The following is a 23,287-nucleotide window of genomic DNA, read 5'->3' as shown; positions in this document are numbered from 1 at the left end:
CAATGCATATGAATGTATTTTATGAGAAACAGAAACAAACAACACAAAAAAGACTATATTTCTGTAGACCTTTACCATGTTCCTCATGCTCCTTCATAGGAGCGTACCAAAATTTAAACAGAAGCAATGCTTTCAAGTTAGTAGCTTCAGAATGCCAGAAATAAGGTTAAGCCATGAGTTTAGCTACGTATTTATTAAGCCACATTAGTATCCTTACACAACCTTCTGCGTAAGAAGGAAACCTCTGCAGGAGCTGAAACACCACAATCCCCAAACGACAGCAGCCCGTATCATGGCTTTAACCTGTATCACCAGGTTGTGCAATTCGTCCTACATAAAGCTGGGTTTAGAAGGACGCCACAAAATAAGGTGAATAAAGGGAAAATAACGTACAGAGGAAAAACAAACAACGAAGGAGTGGTATCCTCTCCCGGTGTAAAATGCTACAGCTCAAGTTTTGCTGCAGGCAAAACAGTCAGAACAGCTTTTGCCAGATCAGGGATAAACCCAGTAACAGTATTTTTAAGATGTTTTTATTATTTTTCCCCTTAATGAGCACTAGTGCCCCTTCAAGGTAATAATTATTTTTTTTTGCTATTAAAACTCCTTGTATCTGAAGGCTTTAAAATTGTTCTCCCAACTTCAGCCTTCAAGGCAGATAGATGGGCTGTACTTAGTCCTCTCTGAGAGATCCGTAACATCCGAAGAACTCCTCTACTACCACAACTGAAAACAGTTCCCTTTTTTTTTTTTTTTTTTTTTGCCAAAGCTACTCTTCCCCCTAACATGTACTCCACTTGTAGCATCAGCATTACGCTCTCTGAGCAGCTGTTAGCACCAGGCACCGTGCAAGAAGCAGAGCGGAGGGAGAGCAGAAGTTGGCATGCTCCGTCAGGACGCCGCGCACACACCTAACCGCACACCCAAGCTTTTTGAACCCGCAACGCTCCCAGGTTAACTTTTGCCTCGTATCCCAAAAATGAGTCTCCTAAAGCAGAATGCGTACTGCATCACTATTGCACTAGCACACTCAGCAGCATTATCTTATCATGCTCTCTATAGATTTTCAAAATATTTTACAGAAAAATATTTGTGTACCTATCAATTCTGCAGGCTTATTTGGTCTCTTGTTGATAAATGTTTCAAAGGACTCCTTCATCAAGTTTATAAATTTTTCATTTTTCTGAAAGCACACTTCTATGATATGGTCCACTTTATCCTTAAAATCTAGTAGCTCTTGCACCATATCCTTGTCTTTTTCAGGATTAACCACTATTGTTGTCCCAAAGTTCTGTAAAACAAACACTTTTGATAATAAAATACTTTAGAGTGCTACCTATCTCCCCCAACAGACACATTTACCCTTATATCATTAGAAAGAATAATTTTTTTACAGAGCTACTTATGTGACTTCCAAGTTTTCAAAAAATGAGATGCATTGAAATTCAAAATAAAAACCCAGACACACATTAATGGATTTCAAACATTAGTGTTTGATCTAAAGATTATATACATTTAAGACAAAAAGCTAAAAGAAAAACCAAAAACCAAACCAATAAATAAAAAAATACACAGTAGACATGACTCTATGAAGTGCAAGTTCACAGTTAGATACAGAACTACATGATTCATATAAAAGAAATTATATGGCAGCTGCCTCAGAAATGTTAAGCATAATGGAAAACTTTGCACTATTTTTCTTAAATCCACTACAGAGCTCTATTGATGGAACTGGTGGCAAAAATGCAACTGCTGCTCATCACTCTGAGATTTCTCTTTCAGCAAGGGCTTAAAAGCAAAAAAACCTAGCTGACTTGCAATAAAACAAAACTTTCCCATTTTCAAGAAGCAGCCACAGACTTGACTTTCTTTTCTTGTTCCTACATTTATTATCTTAAAGTCAGAGATACAATACTGTTTGTCTAGTAAACCAAAATATCCTGTAAGGGAGGATTTTAACCTATCAGACTATTTACAATTGCTTAGTAACACTGATCAGCACCCTAAACAGAATGGTCAGTTTTCCAAGGTGAGAAAGAGGAACATCTGAACAGAAACAGCAAAATAGCACTCAATCCATGTATTTTCATCACCTGAAGTACGTTAGCCACAACAACAGTCAATGAGAGATGGAGAAATCCCCCTCAAATCTCAGAATTTCCACTTCAGTATCTAATTATCCAGTGTGATCTTTTATCGAGATTTTTCTCAAGTAAGAATTCAGAGTGAAGCCAAACACAAGGCTGCCCAAGGTCCTTAGATTCAATAGGTATATCGCAGAATGGTTTGGGTTGGAAGAGACCTCTGAAGATCATCTAGTCCATCATATCTTACATTTCGCACAATTTCCCCTTCATTAACACAGCATTTAGACATCTCACAGTCTCTATCGGTTACGTTCATAAATTGCAGGGCATTCCCCTCATTCTGCGAATGGCAAACTGAGATAAAAGAAAGCTAAGTGGCACCTCCGAAATCATAAAAAGTTTTCTACAGTAGATCACAGACTTTCACCCCAGTAACCCGGCATGCTCTCTGTGCTTCTTCTTACACTGGCTCACAAGATAAAAGTTCTTGAAGCCTCACTTCCAACACGTTCTGTCATACAGAATGCTTGAAAGGAGGAGATTCATTGACACTATAGAAAATGGTTTCTAGCTTTTCGAGTCTGTAGAAAAATGCCTTAAAAAGAAAGCCACAAAAGGTCTGATTCTGTGAGACATAAGGTATGATAAGCCAACTTAACAACTTGCTGCTGTGAAAGGAGAGGTTCTGGTCCTCTTTTCTTTATTTTCCTACCTGTCCCGAACTCCTGCTTCTTTCCTTGGGCTAGCACATAGACTTTTCTGTCAGCGTCTTCAGCTCACTAAACCTGGCATAAAGCTGACCTTGCCCAGGTACTGTGTTATAACAGATCACAAAAGGGTCTACGGAGTGGCAGGCAGCGCAAGCGTTAATTCAGGAGTGTGTTCTGGGAGCAAGGAAGATGTTCCTTCTCGGCTGCCTACGGATCGACGGGTTGGACGACACCCTGCGGAGCAAACTCCACCTCGGTTCTGGGGGGCAGAGGGGGGACCGTAGTCCCACGTCCGTGGGCTCATGCTGGCAGTGGACGATACCGAACTCCAGACGTGGGTGTGCAGGAAAGGCACCTCCAAAATGAATGGATGTTGCGCACTTAGTCCTGAAGGCTGATGAACCCATGGGCGATTCAGGGGAGAAGCACCACATCAGGAATTATCCACTCCAGAGAGAAATCGCTTCTATGAAGCTCTCCTGCCTTCGTCTTGCAAGAGCACTAGAGTGCAAGCTCTCTGGGGCAGCGTACTATATGCATATTATGCCTAGCAAAACAAACCTGAAGCATCGAAACACAACTTTGATGACGGATTATTTTCAAGAGGAGTATTCCATTCCAAATAGCTTAAATGTTCATCAGCATTGCTGTAGGTTGGTTGCATGTAACACTGCTAACCTGCAGCAGAACAGCTACATTCTGATGTTTCACTGGATTTTGCAGGTATGTAAACAGTTGAGGATATTTGTAGCAAAACACAACACACAGTACAGTCCAGCATACTCTAAACACATGTGCATGTTCTTCTATTTAAGAGCAAAGCAAAACAAAATAACTTCTTGTATAATGTTCAAACCTACAAGGAAAGCAATTTCCAAGTAGAAGTTTAAAACCAAAACTTAGGTGTTGCTGTTTCTCATCATGTGACTGTTACTGGGGAGAAAGCATTAACATCCCTCCCCGTATTTGCTTAAAACAGAATTATGATGCATACACCTACATATTATTCTTGGTTTTCATAGAAGAAATACATGGTAACAGCATAAATTTTGACGTTAGTTAAGAGATCTTTGAAATACCTTGATGTATTCACTCCAATGTTGCAAAAGGATCTGCTGCCCACCTTTTACCCGGCTGAACAGCTGGTATGTCTGGGTCAAATCTGATATTCTATTTTCATCGAGCAGGTTATCAAGTCCTAAAAAAATTAAATTAGAAGAGCAAGCAAATTTGAATACAATTGCACAAATACAGTTAGAAATATATTAGAAGAATCTCTATGAAATACATCAAAAGACAAGACCCTCCGGTGTGCTTAAAAAAGATGAACTTTTTAAGACTAAATTTCTGAAAGTAAGCAATACGTTCAGGGTTAACATGTCCCCTTGTTTAAACTGGGTGAAATGACTTATGGTATAATATTTTAAAACTATTTCAGCTGAAGTACTTTCCCAACAAGGTGTTCTGCCTTTTGCAGAATATTTATGAGCAGTGCTCAGGGTTTTTTTAGCAACCTTTACAAATATGGAATTATATTTGAGATATTTGTTTCCACATATACAATTTACTTGTCACAGTGGGTGTAACAGTCATAGGGATGGCTTTCTCTATCTGTGGAAGTTTTCCCCATGGCTAATATACCTCCTTAAATTCCTAAACTGTACAGTTTATAGTTATTGCAGAGTATGAGAATCTGTTATCAGATATTACATTAATTAAAAAAAAATTACCTTTTTGCAAAATAGCTGATAAGTGTTCTCCTAGCAGCTGTTTCTCCACACAAGCAATCAGTGGTTTCCTAAATAAGGCAAGAGAAGTACATTAGAAGTATTACCGTATAAGGGAATTGCCTCCTGTCACAGTGTATTTGTGAATAACTTACACTATAATAATAATTAAAAAAAAATCAACAATTTTCTACTTAAAAGAGAGGGTACAAATTAAGACAAAAATGTCACATGTGATGTAAGTCAAGAAAGAAAATAAAGCATGTATATAATTAAAAAAGAAATTCAGGCTTCAATACTAAAATGCAAGTTCTTACACAGTAGAATAGAGAAGCTCAGATACCAAAAATCAATACAAAGATGTTTCTGGAAAAAAAGTCATATTGATGTTTTTTTGGAAACAAGCAAACAAAACAACACAAAATGACAAAACAAAACAAAACTTTCCAACAGTTTGAACTCCAAAACAACACAATACATGCTGGTGATGTTCAAAACTGAAACTTTTCATCTAACTGTGTTATGCACCTACATAAGCATAAATTGAGCTAGAACCACAAGACTCAAATTTGCAAAATATTTTAAATTTGTCCTTGAATTTTCCCTACTTTTTACTATTAGTGAAATATTTGTTTGATACATTCACTTTAGACAGGAATTAAAAATAATGGCAAGTTTTCCTTTATAGGCTAAAAGAAGAAAGAAATGCCTGAAGTGCTAAGGGATTATTTCAACGTTTCAACTTCTACCGCTGCTTACAATATGACACCAAAAGACCAACCATTTCTTTCTAAGTTTTATAAAACACCCTTAATTTAGATTTTCTAGCAGGGAGGTGCTCAACTTGGATTGATGGAAGCCTTTTATGTAGCAGCATCCACTTTACGTCCCTACCTTTGCTAAAACACCTTTCCTGAAACAGCCCATCAATGACTCGCCTGACCTCCGTGCAATACACAGTTTTAGTCCCTTCATCTCAAAAAGATTAAATTAGAACTTGGAAAGGTTCAGAGAAGGGAACAGGGATGATCAAAGTATGCAGCAGCAACTACAAGAGAAAGAACTCTATGCGTTAGCACTCTTCTTTCTGGGAAAGAGATGACTTAGCAGGGATACAGTGCACTGGCAGGGAGGGAAAAGGTGGAAGGGAACTGACTGATCACTTTGCCTTCCAGTGCAAGAACTGGAGTCATTAGTGATGGTACTGGGAGCCAGAGTCAAACAAAAGGAATCAATTTATCACGTGGTGGCTACTGCACCGGTGGAACACTTTGCCAAAGGCTGGCACAGATGGACAAGCTTATGTGAATCCCAGGGAGACAGTGCAAGTGTTTGAAAGAGATCCAAACAGACAAACCACATCAGGTTCAGAAAATTCCCTAAGCTGAAAACAGGCAGACACTAGGAGAGTTTCGGGGCATCACATATACTTACTTTATTTTTTCCTTTCAGTCGTCATAAGCAAAGATGAAATACCAGTTAGACAGACCCTTGGTCTTAACACATATGGTCATTTTTATGGTCACTTCCAAATTCCCCAAAATTTCCAAATACTGCTACCTACAGCTGCTGACTGTGTCCAAAAAGAGAAGGAGTCAAGGTTGTATAAAATGCCATCCTTTGCCCTGGAAGACCTATTCTGCCTACAGGGGAAGTAAGGACAATTCATCTGCTTGAGACTGAGTGGCAGAGCACTATTTCCTGACGAGCAGACAGGACGAGTATTTATCTTGACTGCTAGCTAATGAATGAGCCTGAAGGTACCTCCTGCATGGCCTCAAAGTCATCTACCTCGGTCATCTACTGACAGGCCAGGAGATGTGCTTATTCTGGTCAGCTGCCCAGAAAGGCACGTACTGATGGGCTGAATAAATCCCTCTACGGGCTGCAACGCCACACTCCCCATCTGTTGCACAAATCCGGTTTGAAGTATTTTGAATGGAGTTTCCCATGATGGTTTTGTCCTGGAAGTATCATTCCCATCTCAAGATCAAACCCAGTAACTAAATTTAACATCCTTCCTGCTCTTTTCATGCACACGCGGAGAGACAGTGTGACCTGAGGACAACTCAAGGGCACTAATTTTAATAACTGCTGTTTCTTAATGCAAAGAAAGGAAATTAGTGCAAAGCCTTCTAAAAGTAGGTTTCTAAGCCTTTAACTAACGACAAGATTCAAAGCAAGGACTTGATGTATATCTAGACAGAAAATGTAATGATATCAACCTATTTTTTAACTTAAACAGCAAAGAAATATATATACGCTTTAACTTCATACATAGAAACAGTTCCATATATTTTAGTGTGAGTGATTTTGCCAGAAAAAGCTAGTCACCCTGCAATCAGCATTTACAGGAAGAAGATTTAGGTTCAAATACGTACCATGACACGCAACCCATTTGTGTGTGAATATATATATATAAAATACATCTGAAGAAAATACTAAGTTAAAGAGATCATTTTTATTCAGTTATCCTTTTAACACCCAATGAAATGCCAATACATCACCCAGAAAACTAAAAAATAAAATAAATTGTTATGTTCTTTATTAACCGTTATGTTCTTTATTTAAAAAACAAACAAACAAAAAAACCCCCAACAGCTTACTGCAGGACAAATTATATATGGATTTATAGCGTGTCAGTGACTCTGCAGTACTTCCTGAATGCACACTCTTACCCCAGCAAAACACACATATTACTCAACACCTGAGTAAAAAAAAGGACAAACTACCTTGCACAATACATTGGCAGCAGATGCACCAAAGCTGATCTACTGTTAAGTTCACATCCTGGACTGTTCATGAGTGGTGTTCATGTCCTCTATCCTACACCATAATTTAACCTTTTCTTTTTTTGCCTAATGAGTCTTTCTTTCCCTCAAGGGATTTGTGGTCACTGTTGTTATTAGTACATGAATGAGTGAAATCAGCTGCTACTTCAATAACGCAAATTTGAGTTCTTACATAATGTTTTGTTAACTTCAGTATACACCTATAAATCTTTCTGGACAAATTTCTCCCTTCTTACTCAAAGAATATTTTGATTTTAAAGAAATCAGTTTTGATAAAAATGAAGTCTTAAAAAAACCAAGCTGTATCACAAGCACTGTCAAGAAGATAATATCTGTAAGATAATGCAGAAATAATCTGTGTGTCTCGACAACCACACATAATCACACTGTTTATGAGGGATGCTTGACTTATACCAAGAATGACATTTGTACTCACTGTGTGCTGTGGTCTAAATATGTTATTACTCTGTCTCCTTCTTCTTCCAAACGTTTATTAACATGGTGAAGGTATTCTGGGACCTAGTGAGACAAGCGAATGTCAAGTTCATCTACAGAGGTATGAAAGGCAGATAATCTTGTTCCATGACAATTATCTTAAACTACAAATTTAAAGAGAATATGAATTGGAAAGGACTATTCCACCAGAATGTTGTTATGTACTACATAATCTATATTTTTATTAATCAATGTTACTTTGTATTAAAAGTATTATAACTGCACCTGACAGAAAGGAAGAGAAAAAACAGAAATCTAAGAATTTTTCAGAGGAAGTTAATTTTTTCTCAAAAGCCTTCTGAGCTAAGCTAGCCCTTAAAGAATCATGGAGCAGATTTTCAGTTGGTGTGAACTATATAGTTCTATTATTTCAATGGCAGTTTGTCCAGTGGAGTATATGTCCCTATGGAGAGTTAACACATTTAGCACATACTAAGCCACAGGTATGAAACTCAGGCTTCAAATGATCAAACCAGTTATGCATACATGCATATACATGTACATGTATACACAAACATACACATGCATGTACATGTATATGCATGTATATGTATGTAGATACATATAAGCGTATGCATTATGTGCATATGCGTTAAGTATGTACATGTATATACTGTTTAAGTTAGCGCCTTACTCCTTTTGTGTTTTTCCACAGCTTTCCACTAGGCATATAAAAGCAGTAAGACTGTTGGTCTCAAAATTTGTGTCAAAGCATTTCACCTCAGGTCCCAGTGGAACGCCAGGGAATGAGGTGAATAGAGCAGAACTGGACACAAGGATTCACCTCAGTGCAATGCAAACAGGCGTAGTGACTCCATGTTAAAATGGAATTAAAATAAAGGTAGTCAGCTGGATTTTAGACCACCAAGAAATGCACACATTTTCAGGCATAACCACATCTGCAGGCTGCCCACTGCAAAGCATAATTTTATCTCAGGAAGGCAGAAAACAAAAATGTTCTTAAGTCTATTTAATAAGGAAAAGAAACAAAACAGCAAAATAAATGCAATAAAATAGTAAAAAAGTAAACGGTTTACTTGCGTATTAACCACATAGTAAAATGATGCCACTGGATATTTTACAGCTCTTGGGCAAAAATAATATTGATGGCACACCTTTAAGCTTTATGTGAAAATTACTTTCTGGTAGTGTGACTTTCGCTACACAAAATGTCACTGGGTTTCTCCACCCTTAATTATATATTTCAAGCACCAAGGCAATCTGGAGCCTGCTCTTCCCTTTGATAGAACACCATGGTTCACATCAAAACACATGAATGCGTACATGCGTACTTGGGTACCAGTGAATTTCACTGAACATTAATACACCATGTCACTGCCACAAGTTCTCATGTAATCCCACAGCAGATAAAACTAACATAAAAGCAATCATCTACAGCACGCACCTACCTCTCTTTCTTGCATTAATCTTTGGCCTTCTGCAGCATATAAGCAATTTGTCTCCTCCAGAAACCTCTGTTCAAATGATTCCTTGTAAACCTGCTCAAGAAATTAATTTAGTTACTTACATTAAGCTGCCAGTAAGGGTAGCATATTTTGGGTGTCAGGCATAGAGGGCAAGTAAAATCTCAAGAATGCACACAGTTACGAGAAGTGTCAGAGTAACACTACATTAACACAGAAGTTCTGTGCCCACTGGTTTTAGAAAGACTGAGATCAGAGCTGACTTCCCAGTGCAGCAATAGCATGTTTCAGCCATCAGTACTCGTATCGTATAAATTGACAGACTTCTGTCTAAGGCATACAGCCCAACACCAGTACCCACCATCACAGCACAGCAATGACATCCAATCTACCTGAGCTCAAGGCTCCCACTGATATTTCTGTGGCAAAAAATTAATAAAATACTTCCAACTAGTGGAACATTGGCACAAAACAGATAATTCCCATCAACAGAATAATAATATGCTCAGTAATGCACCTTCAGATCTGCCAGGTTTATCTCAGTGGCCCAGGAAAAATGAATTATACCAAATAAGGTGAAGTCTCTTTCTCCAAGGAAGGAATAAGGTGTGTAAAAAAGGGCACCAACGACAATCACAGACATTGAAAAATTTTGCATAACGATTAGTGGTTTAGTATAGACAGGAGACAAGTTAGAAAGGACAACTACATAAAATAGTTAAAACAGTCTGGAGAAGGTAGGTCAGGAACAACATGTAGACAGAGGGACAGTTAGTGAAAAGAAAAAGGAAAGGTTCCTTGAGTGCGATGGAAGAATAGAAGAAAATATTTATTCCAAAACATACAGCAGAGCTGTAAACTCATTACATTCTGACCATTTTTTTTGTCTTAAGGACTTCTAAAAGCTTGATTTATTTTTTTTCAATGCAGACTTAAATATGAAACCTCTGGCTTGACAAGCGTTCAGAGCATAATAGTTCACTAATGCAGCATCACAAGTAGACATCAACTCACTGTTTCAGCCTTCTCTTTACACTAGCTCCATGTTCAACAGAATCAAATACTAGATTTCATTTCTTACCTTGCTTTCCTTCAGGGTAAGTGGGAAAACATTAACATAACAGTATATGGAACTATTTTCTGCATAAAACATGTGTAAAGCTCTACAATAGGAAACAGCTATAGAATAGGATTTATGCAAGGAGGAATCAACTTTCAGCAGCTGGGCCTCAATTGCATAATTGCCTAAAAATCAGGAATGAGTAGGAGATTAATTGTTCAAATTAAATATAAGATTTGCTTAATTAATTAATCTTTCTCCAGAAGATAACGTCTGTTGAAAGAGGTAGAAGTAGAGATCCTGGCATATAATTACAGGATTACGAGCACATCTCTATCTCAATGAAGTGACAGACATTATAAAAGAACAGATTAGACTAGGTTAGTTTCCCTGGTGAAAAAAGAAAACTACACTTTTGAGCCAATGAAGAAGAATGCAGACTTAAATCCAATTCCATAAGAAGGATCAAATAAAGGGGAATGTTTATCTTTAGTTAGGAGAGTACTTTGCTAAAAAATAATAAATGTTAAAAAGTCAATACCTAGAAAAAGCTGATGCAGTTAGAGAAGCCTGGCACACAACAATGGGGAAAAAAGGGGGAAAAAGCACACAAATCAGATCTGCACCTCCACGTTATGTGATCAGAAAAATCATTGACAGAAGTTTGCCTTCTCTTGAACAGAATAATTACTTATTAATTTTTCTGGTACACTACAGAAAGTTACAGATGAAGGTCAGGAGCCTTAACACAAAAGGCAGAAAAGCAGGTAAGCTGCCTGACCAAAAAGGGCTATTTTATGCAGTCCTCCTCTTTGAACTCTTTTTTAAACCTTCAGCCAGTTCTGTAATGCTGTATACCACTTGGGAACGGAGCAGCCTCAACAGTTTTCAAGAATGAGAGACAGCTCCGAAGATTTATTGCACATCACATAAGGCTGCAATGTCAACTGGAGGACAACGATGTCAAAGTCAGACGCACAGCATTTTTTAGTCTATTTGGTTACTTAGTATGCTAATGGAAAGTTCCAGTAAGTTACAGATTGACCTTATCTATTTGAAAACCTTGGCCTTAACTTTGCATCCCATTCTACCCTTGACATCTTTGCTAAGAAGTTGCCGATACAATGATGTTTTTGTGATACAGACCCAGGATTTGGCCTCCAAAAAGTGACACCTTTTTACAGTGACAGAGGTGGTCTTTTTTTTGTTCCTACATTTAATTGGCACTAGGATTAAAAAATGAGTGATTAAGACAGACAAAACAGTGCACATACTAAAAGACTTGCAAATCTATTATTTAAGAGTCTGCAAGCCACTACCTCTGCTAAGGAAAACAGGCAAAGAGGTCTCATTTAAGAACAGAGAATAAAAGATTGCACATTGGGTAAAGAAGAGGCAATCTTATCAGTCTCATAGCTAGATTTTGAAGCACATTGTCTAGAAGAATATAATTATTTCTGTCCAACACACGAATTAGAAAAGTCCAAACTGTTTCTAAACATAGCCATTATCAGTAAAGTTTGCTGTACTCACCTGCAGATCAGACAGCATGCTCAACAAACTCCGCAGCAAACTTCTGTCCACAGCTTCACCATTTCGTTCTCGTTCGATTAGCAGGAGGATTCCATCAATAGTCTTGTTTTGAACTTGCTTGTCACTAATGACGTGATTTCTAAATAACTCCAGCCCCATATCCCTGTGAGAATATTGAAAATTAATAAATCACACCGTTGATTCTTTTCAAAAAGCTGTATCTCAGTTTGAGAAAAGTAAATACATACAAAATATATATAGTGTATATATATATTATAAAAAAAGAGAATGTATTAATGGTATATATAAGCTTTTTGACACTGTCCACTAAGAAAATTGTAAGAAGAATCATCGTTAAAATACCAGGCCACATGCTACCAGATGCACACACTTCAGCTGAGAACTGCGACCAGCCTGTCTGTATTTCACGTAATAGACTATAATATTCTCTGTTTATTAAAAAAAATTACCATTAGAAAAAATGGTGAAATATCTGCACATGTACATAAGATTCCCTGGATCAGTCAATCTATATGTAATTTATAACTTTTGCTCAAAAGCATGAATTCTCTGTATGTTTAGGACCTTATTATCACCTGTGTCAGATTCTTGTTTCATTCTGAGAGGACAAGGAACAATGCTTCTATGCCATGAAGCAGCCAATTATTAAACATGGGCTCGACCAAGGAAAACAGAGGAATCTTAGATAAAACTTGTTACCTCCACTTCTTCATATGCATCAGGATTTCAATAAAGGGAATTTTCCCAGTATGAGGAAAAAAAGACACAAAGCATGAACAAACCTCTTCAACAACTTTTAGTAAAAGGAAGCCTGAGACAAAGAGTTGGAGGAAAAACTACTGCAGAGGTCGGGAAGAAAAAGATGTCCACAGAACAAGCGAGGGGCAGGAGGAGGAATGTCGGGTTCCTCAGACAGCCTGAGGGACTCCTGAGAGCACAGAAGCCAGCCAGGCAGGGAAAAGGTACGCTCTTACTTCAGTACTTCACCTATTTTTTTGCTTTAGATGGAGTAACGATACCAGAAATTTTCGGCAAAGCCTGGGTTGGTTTGCTTGGGCGGTGATATACAACGTCCCTCAGGAGGGATGCTTAAAAACAGAACGCCCAAAATCGTGGCCGTGGTATGCTGGAAGTACAGCGGCATCTTCTCAACGCTCTGAGCCACAGGTCTCAAGAGGCCAGCGCTGGAAATATGATCTGCACCTCGTCAGGATATCTGACTGACTCCAAAAAAACAGAGCAAGAAGCAGAGCGCTGAATTTTGCCACAAGCAGGAGCGCTCGAGGTAACACTGGGCCGGCAGTGAGGGCCCAGAGGCAGCAGGCCGAGGAGCTTCCCCACAGCCAGCCTCAGCCAGGCTGGGACAAATACAGCTATATATATATATACGCCTTGACTTTTAAGCGTATGTTCACAGACCTTTTTTGCCTTTTACCCTTCCTTTACACTGAATATTCCTGGGGAAGGAGGAAATGACACATGCATACGCTGACACGGGTACTTCCATAAGTTAACACAAAATTTGAGAGACCCGTTACATGGATCAAATATAATGTGAAAAATTAATTTTCAACTTTTGCAAATATAACAGCATGTTCAAACTCCAAAGATCTGAGGAATACTTACATGGATACCTACCATATAGAAGGAAGCATTGAATTCTGAAGTACATATGTACGATCCAAAAATAAGAAAATGCTTCTGATCATGATCTGAAAATATATTAAAAGAAAATGTTTTTCTCTTCACCATCATGTGGTATTTTAAATTATAAAGCAATTTCTGAAAAACTACATCACATAGACATGCACCTTAATTACTGATGTATGTATTTTCAGCTCTTATGGTGACTTGTACAGCCAGTGACATGTAATTTATTGGTGTTAATACTATTACTAAGCAGTATTTCCAAGTATATCCAAGCCGGTTTTCAAATGTGTAACCATTAACTAAATAGTTTTATTAGCCTGTTATGATTTTACTGCTACGGAAATACATAAGCCATTCAAGCAGTACCACCGAGACATTCAGTAAACACCCTGAAATAGCATGCTGCCATGGTTTTTGCTTTTTTAAAAAAAGCAGCTTTAAGCAGAGGCAGCAATAAGCTATGCAACAGATCTTTTCATAACAGAAGTTAGCTGCCAAAATTCATGAGAAAAATAGAGATACTTTAATTCTAACAGGGGGAAGAAGTCATAATAACACATTATCTTTTTTTTAAATTAAAAAAGTGGGAGAGGGAGATAGTTTTTTAGCTTATTACTCTTCCACATTCAAAATCCATTTTTAACTTTGCTCATAAAAAGGCTGCCCAGCTTTCAGTTTAGCATTAGCATAACTCAGAATGTCAGTAACTAACTCACCCCCAGGCCAGCTACAGAGATTTCTATCCCCAGCTGTCCACCTACTCCTCCCCTAAAAGATTTCACTGCTTCTGAAGCAATTCTCAAGCTGACATAGTTTCAGCCAAGCACAGTAAAGCAAAACAGCAGCGAGGCTGAATTTTTTTTTTCTTTAATACCACAAGTGCTAACTCAGCACATGGGCAAGAAAGCCACTTGCTAAAAGTTTGAGGAGGGAAAAAAACACCACTCAAAAGTAATTAAAATCAACAGAGTTCATAGTAGAAGCCTTTTTATAAAAACACAGGTCCAGTTCAATTACATTTTCAAGGCAATAAACTTGAACTCTATGTTCATCAGACTGTTGAATTTGTTTTGAGTATTTTCCATAAAGCTTTCCATTTTTATTTCAGATAAAAATCACATACCTCTGCCCATCCCCCACAGGGGAGGGGAGAGTGGTGGATTCAAGGAACAAAAATAGAAATTCAACCATTTGGGGCATCTGTAGCCAAAGCTAAGTGACAATGCAATGAAAACTCATTGTAGAATGCTGGTGTAAAATTATAACGATGCATTCTCAAAGGGACAATTCACACAGAGTGTCTGTGTGAGGATTTTTTTCTGTAACATAATTCATCATGGAAGTAGAGGACAAGAAGGGCAGAAAGAAAGAGAGAGGGAGTTTCAGTTCTTTAATCTCCCTGTTTCTTAGCCCTATAGTCAGGATAATCACCTGTGCTTTGCAAAAAAAAAAAAAAAAAAAAAAAAAAAAAAAAAAAAGTCACAAATTAACCTAGCTCTTGGAGCTAGCTATAAACAAAGATTGTGGATTCTCCAATTACTTAAAATTACAAGCAGCAAACAATTTCAGCATAGCCCGATTAGGTTTTTTTTCCACCCATGAAAAACAGGTGTCAATATATTTCTGAGTGATATTCCAACTTCATATGAAACCGATGAAAGTCAGAGTTAACACAACAGAACATAAGTTTTCAACAACAAAACCACCCCCAGCTAGCAAAGGGGAAAGTGAAAAGCAATGCTGAAATTGAGGAGGAGGTGCAACGCAGTCCCAAGTTAAAACCATGACAAACTCCTTTTTGCCAGATTTCACACCTCAAGAATATGTATTCTGAACAAACATTCAACTTACCATTTGTCTGCAATGATCTTGCCAGCATTTATTTATCTTCTTTAAAAATAAAAGGCTATCCAGTGAATCTGTACAGCAGCTATTAAGGAAAACTAGCTTGCCAGTATCTTTTGAGGACAGATTCTGGAGATGAGCTTTGCTAGCCATTAAGCAAAAGCTGCTCCATGAATATTCCGATGTTACTGTGACTGCCCAGGGATAAACCATTAATTGCGGAGCTCCTGCCCAGCGGAGGGGCTGGCAGTTCTCCAAAAGGCCTCCCTTGTATTTTCAAGGAATAACACTCACTGCTCTTCAGTAATACCATCTAGTGGCTGTACTGCATAACTTTGATATAGATTTAAACAAGAAATCCCACCAGTGTCAAAAACAACCTTGTCACCAACTGAGGTGAGAGGGATAGAAAGGTTTATTTTGTTTGTTTAATGAGTTCACGCTGTGCACAACACGAGTGACCCTAATCTCTTAAAAGCAGTTACAGTTCTAAATAATCCTCAACAAATCCAAATACCACTCTTTTCATACACACCCCCAGGTCTCCCTAAGTAAACTATAGAGTTTTCTTCATTACTCAACAGATCCAACTGTTATTTATGAATAACAGAATCCTTGTGTGTTGTATGAGTAAATCCGAATGTGGCTTTACCTTCCTCTCCTGCACAGTATCATCCCAACTCCTTCTGGCCAAATCTGATTAATCTGATCTCACGTCCTTGGGATATAAAGTGGTACACCTGTAAAATATAAAATTCTCAACTCTCCAAGCCACCAGCTCTGTCTGAGGGCAGGCAGAAAGCAAAGTTTTAAAACATCTCTTCAGAAGATCATCTGAAGTCTGAAAAGGCAGGGTCGTAAAAAATAGTTGACTGTACTCTTCTTTAAAGCAGACTGTAAGATTTGGTTCTCAGAGTTCAGTTATGTTTAAGAGACTACTGCACTGACTAATGCACCTTTTAGTCAGATGTGAATTTAAATGCATCAAAGTAAATGTAACAAAAAATTCAGCTGCCATATAAGAGGTGAATTCACAGTGCTGATTTATGTACCTATGTTTCTTATATGCTATGTAGAAGCCAGACTTCTTAACCTGGGACTAGAAAAAAAACCACAACACCACACAACCCGAAACCATGTTGGGACTTAGATAGATAATGGGGCGGGGGGTGGGGGGGCAAGAAAGAAGAGATACTTGGGATCTTCTTTAGGAGTGTAGGCACCTACCTGGGGGAATGCAGTGAACTGAGAATCTGAAAGTCACAACCCAAAGCACATTTAAGGCATTCACGTGGAAAGAAGATTCTTTCTGGGCCCAAGTCCCTTGCTTCTTTCTATAATAATCTACCATTTTCTGCTAATAAAATACATAGAGACATGGGAAACAGTGCCATTAAGCATAGCACTCTCCAGCACCTGCTTGCTCAGGCATTCCCCAGGAACGTGGGGACAGCTAGGCGGGTGTACACTCTATTTATCTTACTGCCCAAGCAAGTGCAACCCCTAGGCTGTTACACAAAAGGTAACTATTACATAAAGCATGGTCTCAGCATGCAAAGCACAATGGGATTCAGAAAATAGCGGTGGCTCCACACAGGTGTCCAGAGAAGATCTACAGGCACTTACTTCTGTGACCAGTTCAGCCAGAAGAAAAGCCCGGCAATGTAACTTCAGAAAACTATGGGGAAATTCACCATAAAACTTCAAGTTTCTGTGCGTCCCAAGACAGCCAAGTGATCTCCTGAACTTAGAGCTCTCTCCCAAGAATGTCCCAAGGTACACAGAAGATACCTAAAAGGCTTGTTGAATGCCTCCGTGACACATAGCTGCTGGCCAGTAGTTATTTTTGGTCAAACAGGTGTACTTTATGCTTGAGAATTCTTTTACAGAAGACACTGTTGTTGAAAATTACTGCAGTGGTTTTTTTTATTTTTAAGCTATTGCTACTGTAAGCATCTCCACTACTCACCTGCCATACAAATCCATACCTGCTGTTAAATCTCATAGTGCTATTGAAATTTTCTAAATTAGGTGTAACATTTGCATTCCTATTAAAATCGTAAGTAAACTGTTATTAGCATGCTACTTATTGGTACACAAAAATTATTCACCCAGATGGCTAAAGTTGCTTATGCCTGATTTGAAAATATAAGTGGTCAAGGAACCTCTTTAACACATTGGCAATTATGGGTGTAATTTTTACAAAGTGTTGTTTTAAAAAATAATGATTTAAACTAACCATTCTAACCATTTCTGTGCATGAGAAAAGGATATTCTCTGAATTGAAGGATTTGTGCTTTCACATGATCTTCACAGACTTGTCGCAGCTGTTTGTACAGTGTAGCAGAGACTTTGTAAGAACAGAGATTTTCAACAGCCTAAAAACCAAAAAAAGATTATGAATGAGATAAAAAGAAAAAAAACACCTCAAATTTTTGTGCTTGCATAATCAAGGCCAACAACAAAGAGAAAAAAAAAAAAATCAGCATTATCTGTTCAAGCTGTGCACAAAAACAAAACATCAAAATGAAATTATCTGAACTATGTAGAAAAATTAAGACTTCATGATTCCTTTCTGATTTTGGTCCCTTCTTATACTGCTGGATTTCGTGTACAAACAAGGTCCACCATCACCACCTGGGTCATATTTCAGATGTGCTGTTAAACATTACTAGAATTTGCCCCCACTTGAATACTGCTTGGCAGCAGAACTCTTCTGTAGGTTCATTTTGTGCATCCTCCAGCGCAAGCGCACATGCACTTTTTTGGGGGAAACACAATCATACCAAATATTTGCATTTCTTAATAACTTTCAGGTATACATTTCAACTACTATTTCTAAATGGCAAATGAACACAGCTGCTTTCCTGTCATTTTATTAACATTTCTTTCCAAGTGTTTCCACTGATTGACACACTCATCCTAAGGTATGTAAACTGAGGGGAAAAGATAATAATAATAAAAAACCCGACAAAACCCCCACATTAACTGTTAAATAAAGACTTGAAATGATTTATTGGGACCTCACAGGATTTAGCTGAGTATTTATCCAGAGCTGACTAAGACAACCGATTCTGCCCCAAACCAAACATTCTTGTGGTCACTACATTAATGTAAATCGAGTTGTTACACAGCTGACCCAGACTACACTGAGACAGCTCTGGCCATCTGTAGAATACTGCTGTTCAGCTATTCAGTAATTACGCTGTCTTACACTAACATTTTTTCCTCACAAGAAACTCAATGAAAATGCCAGAGAGAAAATGTAGCCTTGCTTGATACCACTGCCTATATTTAGACTTTGTTCCAGGCACACTTTATTTTAACTTGTGTGCTGTATTTCAATAAATTATTTTATTAATAGACCACAGCATCTGAAATGAATCACCATGAAGACAGCCAAATGTTCTGTGAGAACTGTAAAGTTTACAGCAAGTATTTTTGGCCATTCAGTGGTTCATACAAAATCATCCGAAGGAGTTAGACATGATTTTCAGAACGAAAAATCCAGCTGTCTTGAACTTCACCTCAACTGCCTTCGTGCTATGAGGTGATACTGCAGAGAGCACTGCCTAAGATTTAAAGCACTATTTCACCTGGGCAACTAAAACTGACCCAAGAACGTTCTTTGCTCCAGAGGATTTATAGTGTCACATTTTGTTGATAAATTTACTGATAGCATCAATGAACTTGGACAAAATTTCAGTATTATCCAGTGCTTGGTCTTTACTCAGTTTTCCCCAAACTTTACTTTTTCTGGTGTATCTTACTTCTTTGTAATATGAAACGTTATGGTACCTAAAGCCAGCATGTACCTCTTTGTCAAAGTGTTAGTAAATGTTCTTCACCCCGTTTCAGTTTAAGATCCCCCAAACACACAGGCTAGCAAGTGCGTGGGCAGAGAGGGACGTGAGGGGGAAAGCAGGGCTGCTTCCTTGGGCAACAGTGCTTGGCTTAAAGTGTATTTCAGACTGCAGCTGTATCGCCTCAGTGACACCTCTACTAGCTGTTTCTGCTTTTTTTGCAGGCGGTGGGGCATGAAATCCAAGTAATTTCCTCCTTTTTCACCTTTTGTTTCATTCAGAATTTTTGCTCCCTCTCTTTCTGAAGAAATCTCATTTGACTTTTATTATCTTGCACACAATTAGTTTGGAAAAAAGCTACAGTAATTATCACATGTACAAGGATACGAGAAAGACAACAGTTTTAGACTCTTCACCTACACAAACCTCGTAAAAGTTCTGCTTCAAATCAACCTTTTAATAGCTTGTTTTGAGCAGAGTCTTCTGTTTTAACATATAGCACACAAATTATTGCTGCTGCTTGTATTATTTCCTCTATAGGTTCTAACATCCTGAAGAGTTTGTCTTCCAAAACACAAAGTGAATCTGCTTCCCAGAGATCTCCCCATGGCATAATTCTAACCTACCTGATGTCATCTTATTTAAATGTACACCAACTATGGCTTCCTCAATTTTGATACAATATTAAAGAAAGCAAACAAAACTATCACACAGTGCCTGTATTATGTTTTTCATCTGGTTTTAAACCAGGTAAGTAAAATGACAGCTGCAACAAACCGTATTCACACATAATCATTTTGCGGACAGTTTGTTGTGTTTTCTAAGACATAGCTAGCTGGCCTTCCTATCCATCCATCCAAATAAAAATCTGGTCAGGACTCTCCATCATTTTTTTTTCCTTCATTACTACACCGTCCTACTCTATGTCCTCCAGAAGGGCAGCGCTGCCCCATTTCAGGTTATTTAGGACCTTGCTGCAAAGGGAATTTTCTTTTTCCATTATTTTTCTCACTCGCTCCTCACTTGGCAATTCTTTGCACTGCCCCACTTTCTCCATCCCATCAAGTATAAGCTCCTTCTATCAAAATCTGTGCAATCTACCACCAATCCCAGACATCATTTCTATTTTAGTCGCAAAAAAAATTGGCTGCCACCCTCCCACTGCTCACTGACTAGGTCTCTGCCAAGCACCTTCGTGCCTGATCCCACACTGCCTCTAAAGCCTGGAAAGGAGTATCCTTCGGGCTTCCCACAAAGCCTTGTCATTGTTCTTCAGTTTTTCCTCCGCCACCGTGCCAAATTGAATAAATAAATCAGAAAGTTCAAAGGCAGGCTGGTACACCAGCCCTGAACTCTACTAGGCCTCTCACTTCCTCCCATAACGTCAGATAAAGACTCGGGGGGGGGGGGGAGCCCCGATAGTAAAAACTGATGCATACAGATGAATTTTCTCCTGTGGATGACTTGGTGCTCACCAACAGGCAGCTAAAACGATCTGTAAGTACAGATCAGGTTTCTGACAGATGCTGAACTTCATCTTTTATTCCTTTGGCAGGAGCGTACGTACCTATCCGCGCGCAGGCACGCTGACCGCCACCACCCACCGTGCAGAAATCTCGCTGATTTGCACCGCCACCTTACAGATTATTGGACTGGCCTTGCGCAGTCTTTGCAAATAAGCAGGCAAACAGAAAAAAGCAAGAAGTACAGTCTCCCTTCAGAGTTGATCTGAAATCTCTCTCCTCCTCTTCTGCCAAAAGTCAAGTCTGTACCCGGGCGATTTCATAGCCGTGTTACTATAATCTCATTTCTGAGCCTCTGAAAACAAGTTAGGTAACGCTCGAAGCATCTGTGAGGGTTGGTTTTGGTTTGGTTTTTTGGGTTTTTTTTTTGCTAGGCATGAAAAAGCAGGATTTTTCAGATGCTGAGTTTAAAACCATGAAATATATTATATAATTCAAACTCTGCAAACCTGCGAGTATTAAGAGATGCATGTATCACAGTCAAGTTAATCTCTTTAAAGGGAATAAATTTTATTAAGTCAATATGCATTTACATAATCGGCCATTTTAGACCCAGATATTGTATACCCTAACTAATCACAGGGACAAGTACAGTCAGCTCTCAAATTCATCCCTATTTTCTTGAGTGTGGCCCCAATATGGACTGCTGGCTTTCCCCTCCCTCACAGGCTGCACTTCGCAGACAACATCAAACCCACCTCAACTGAACATGTAGAAAATTTTAGGTGAGCATATAATAAAGTCTTAAGTCCCGATCTGGCAATGAGATCCACATCTGCAGCTCAAACACCTGCACCCACAGAAAACTCGTAACTAACTTAAGCTATGTAGCACAACTTAGCGCATCAGTAATTTTTTACAACATGATCACTGTAGAAAGTTACAGCTTCAGTTAGCTACCTCAAAGCACATATGTTTAAAATAACATAGAACTAAACCATATGTAAATGCAGAAAGTAGAGAGAAACGGCTCATGAGTATTTCTCTCTTACCCTCCCTAGCCCCTGCTCCAGTAGCCCAGATGTCCCAGAAATACTTTTTCACCTTTTTAATAAAAAAAACTAAGATCCCGGTTGTTATGAAAACGTAACAGTAACCTGAAACGCAGGTAAACTGACAGTTTGTTGCTTGCTCAACCAAGATTCTTTTTTTAATTCCCCACAGGGTATTGATGCTGAAGCCTAATTGTTATTATCTCATAACAACAAATATTTCAACACAAGAGACCACGGCATGTAGAAAAGAGAAATCATCATAAAATACGTATCTGCATCACCCAGCGAGAGGAACGTCCCGTTTCCAGCATCTCGAGTGGGCACTGTACTAAAAGAGACCGCGACTTAAATCTCAGCCGTGCCCAGGCACAGCTTTCTGTGTCTCCCAACATAAACTGCTTTTTCATGGGCCCAGATCCTGGTAGGTCTCCAAGAACTGACAGATAAAACCGCAAACTTGACTGGAAACAGAGTGTGGAGCAAACAGTTCAGAAAATATAATCAGCTTTTAAGCAATCAAATCGCATGATATTCCACGTGTCGCTCTGTGAAGGTCCCAAAGCAGTTAATTTTCCTTCTGTTACACCGAAGAAAAAAAAACCAAAAAAACCAACCCAACCCTACGCGCCTTACCTGGTAGAGCTCTTCAAGGTTGTATTTAATAGAAACGCTACTCTGTATGGCTCCCACCGCCTCATGAAGTTTCTGCCAGGTGTCCCGAGTGTAATTATCCGGCAGTTTGGGTCTTTCTGCGAAAGAAGACAGGGGCGCTTGGAAACCGGCCGCCCAAACGGGACCTCCGCACCGCTCCCTCCGGTTTGGCACACGGAGAAGGTAACGAACACCCCCCCAAACCCCGGGAGGGGGGGGCGACGAGACCTTCGCTCGCTGCGTTTGACCCCGGCACCCCCCACCCCGCTAATTACTTTTGACACTAAGGTGGCTTTCTGCCCGCTCGCCTATAAGGGAGGCAGTCCTGCCCCCCCCCAGCCTGTCCCGGTCAAGCCCCAAAAACCGCGACGGGGAGGGTTATCAGCCCGCCGGCAGGCTCTCCTCAGCCCAGATAAGGCGGCGGAGCCGTCGTGTGTGTGTGTCCCCCCTCCAAAAAAACCCCACCGACCCACCCTGCCTGCGGGGAAGGAGCGGGCGGGTAAACAAGGGTCGGGGCCGGGGCCGGTGGCACCTGCGGGGGCAGAGGGGGCCCGGCCCGCCCCGCACCCACCTCTGAAGTTCTTGATCACGAGTTTCTTGGAGGAGGCGGTTGTGCTTCCTCCTCCTCCTCCTCCTCCTCCTCCTCCTCCTCCCCCGGCGCGGGCAGTGGCGGCAGCGGCCAGCGAGGCGGGTTTGGTGAGCCCGTTGGTGTGCCCCACTAAGGCCGACAAGTGCGGCTTCTTCTGGGGCTCGTCCGCCATCTCCGCCCCGGGCGCCGTGTCCGGCCGGGGTAAGGCGCTGGGCTGGGCACGGCCGGTCCCCGCCTCCTCCCGGCCCTCCCCGCCGTCACCGGGCCGGGAGACAACCACAGCCGGCCCGCCCTCCACCCTTCCCACCGGGAATCCCCGGCTCGCCGTCCGACACCGCCCACAACCACCGGCTGCGGGGCCGGCTTTGGACCGGAGCTCACA

General features: G+C 39.8%; 1 protein-coding gene across 1 annotated transcript in view; it reads right to left on the bottom strand.

The window, feature by feature from the left end:
- CUL4A (cullin 4A) overlaps positions 1-23,216 on the bottom strand; it is a 36,803-nt gene extending 13,587 nt beyond the window's left edge. The window contains exons 1-11 of the mRNA XM_049834225.1: positions 22,888-23,216; positions 22,299-22,414; positions 17,619-17,722; positions 15,351-15,420; positions 13,488-13,561; positions 11,829-11,991; positions 9,221-9,310; positions 7,753-7,835; positions 4,528-4,595; positions 3,877-3,995; positions 1,099-1,291 (exon numbers count right to left, since the gene is read on the bottom strand). Coding sequence (XP_049690182.1) covers positions 1,099-1,291; positions 3,877-3,995; positions 4,528-4,595; positions 7,753-7,835; positions 9,221-9,310; positions 11,829-11,991; positions 13,488-13,561; positions 15,351-15,420; positions 17,619-17,722; positions 22,299-22,414; positions 22,888-23,077 — 1,270 coding nt within the window. The 5' untranslated portion in view covers positions 23,078-23,216. The remainder of the gene's footprint in view (positions 1-1,098; positions 1,292-3,876; positions 3,996-4,527; positions 4,596-7,752; positions 7,836-9,220; positions 9,311-11,828; positions 11,992-13,487; positions 13,562-15,350; positions 15,421-17,618; positions 17,723-22,298; positions 22,415-22,887) is intronic.
- Positions 23,217-23,287: the final 71 nt, after the last annotated feature.

The sequence above is a fragment of the Accipiter gentilis genome, chromosome 31 (genome assembly GCF_929443795.1).
Source record: "Accipiter gentilis chromosome 31, bAccGen1.1, whole genome shotgun sequence".
In the NCBI taxonomy this organism is placed as follows: Eukaryota; Metazoa; Chordata; class Aves; order Accipitriformes; family Accipitridae; genus Astur; species Astur gentilis.
Note: the sequence above shows the minus strand (reverse complement) of the source record. Positions and strands in the feature narration are given on the sequence as shown.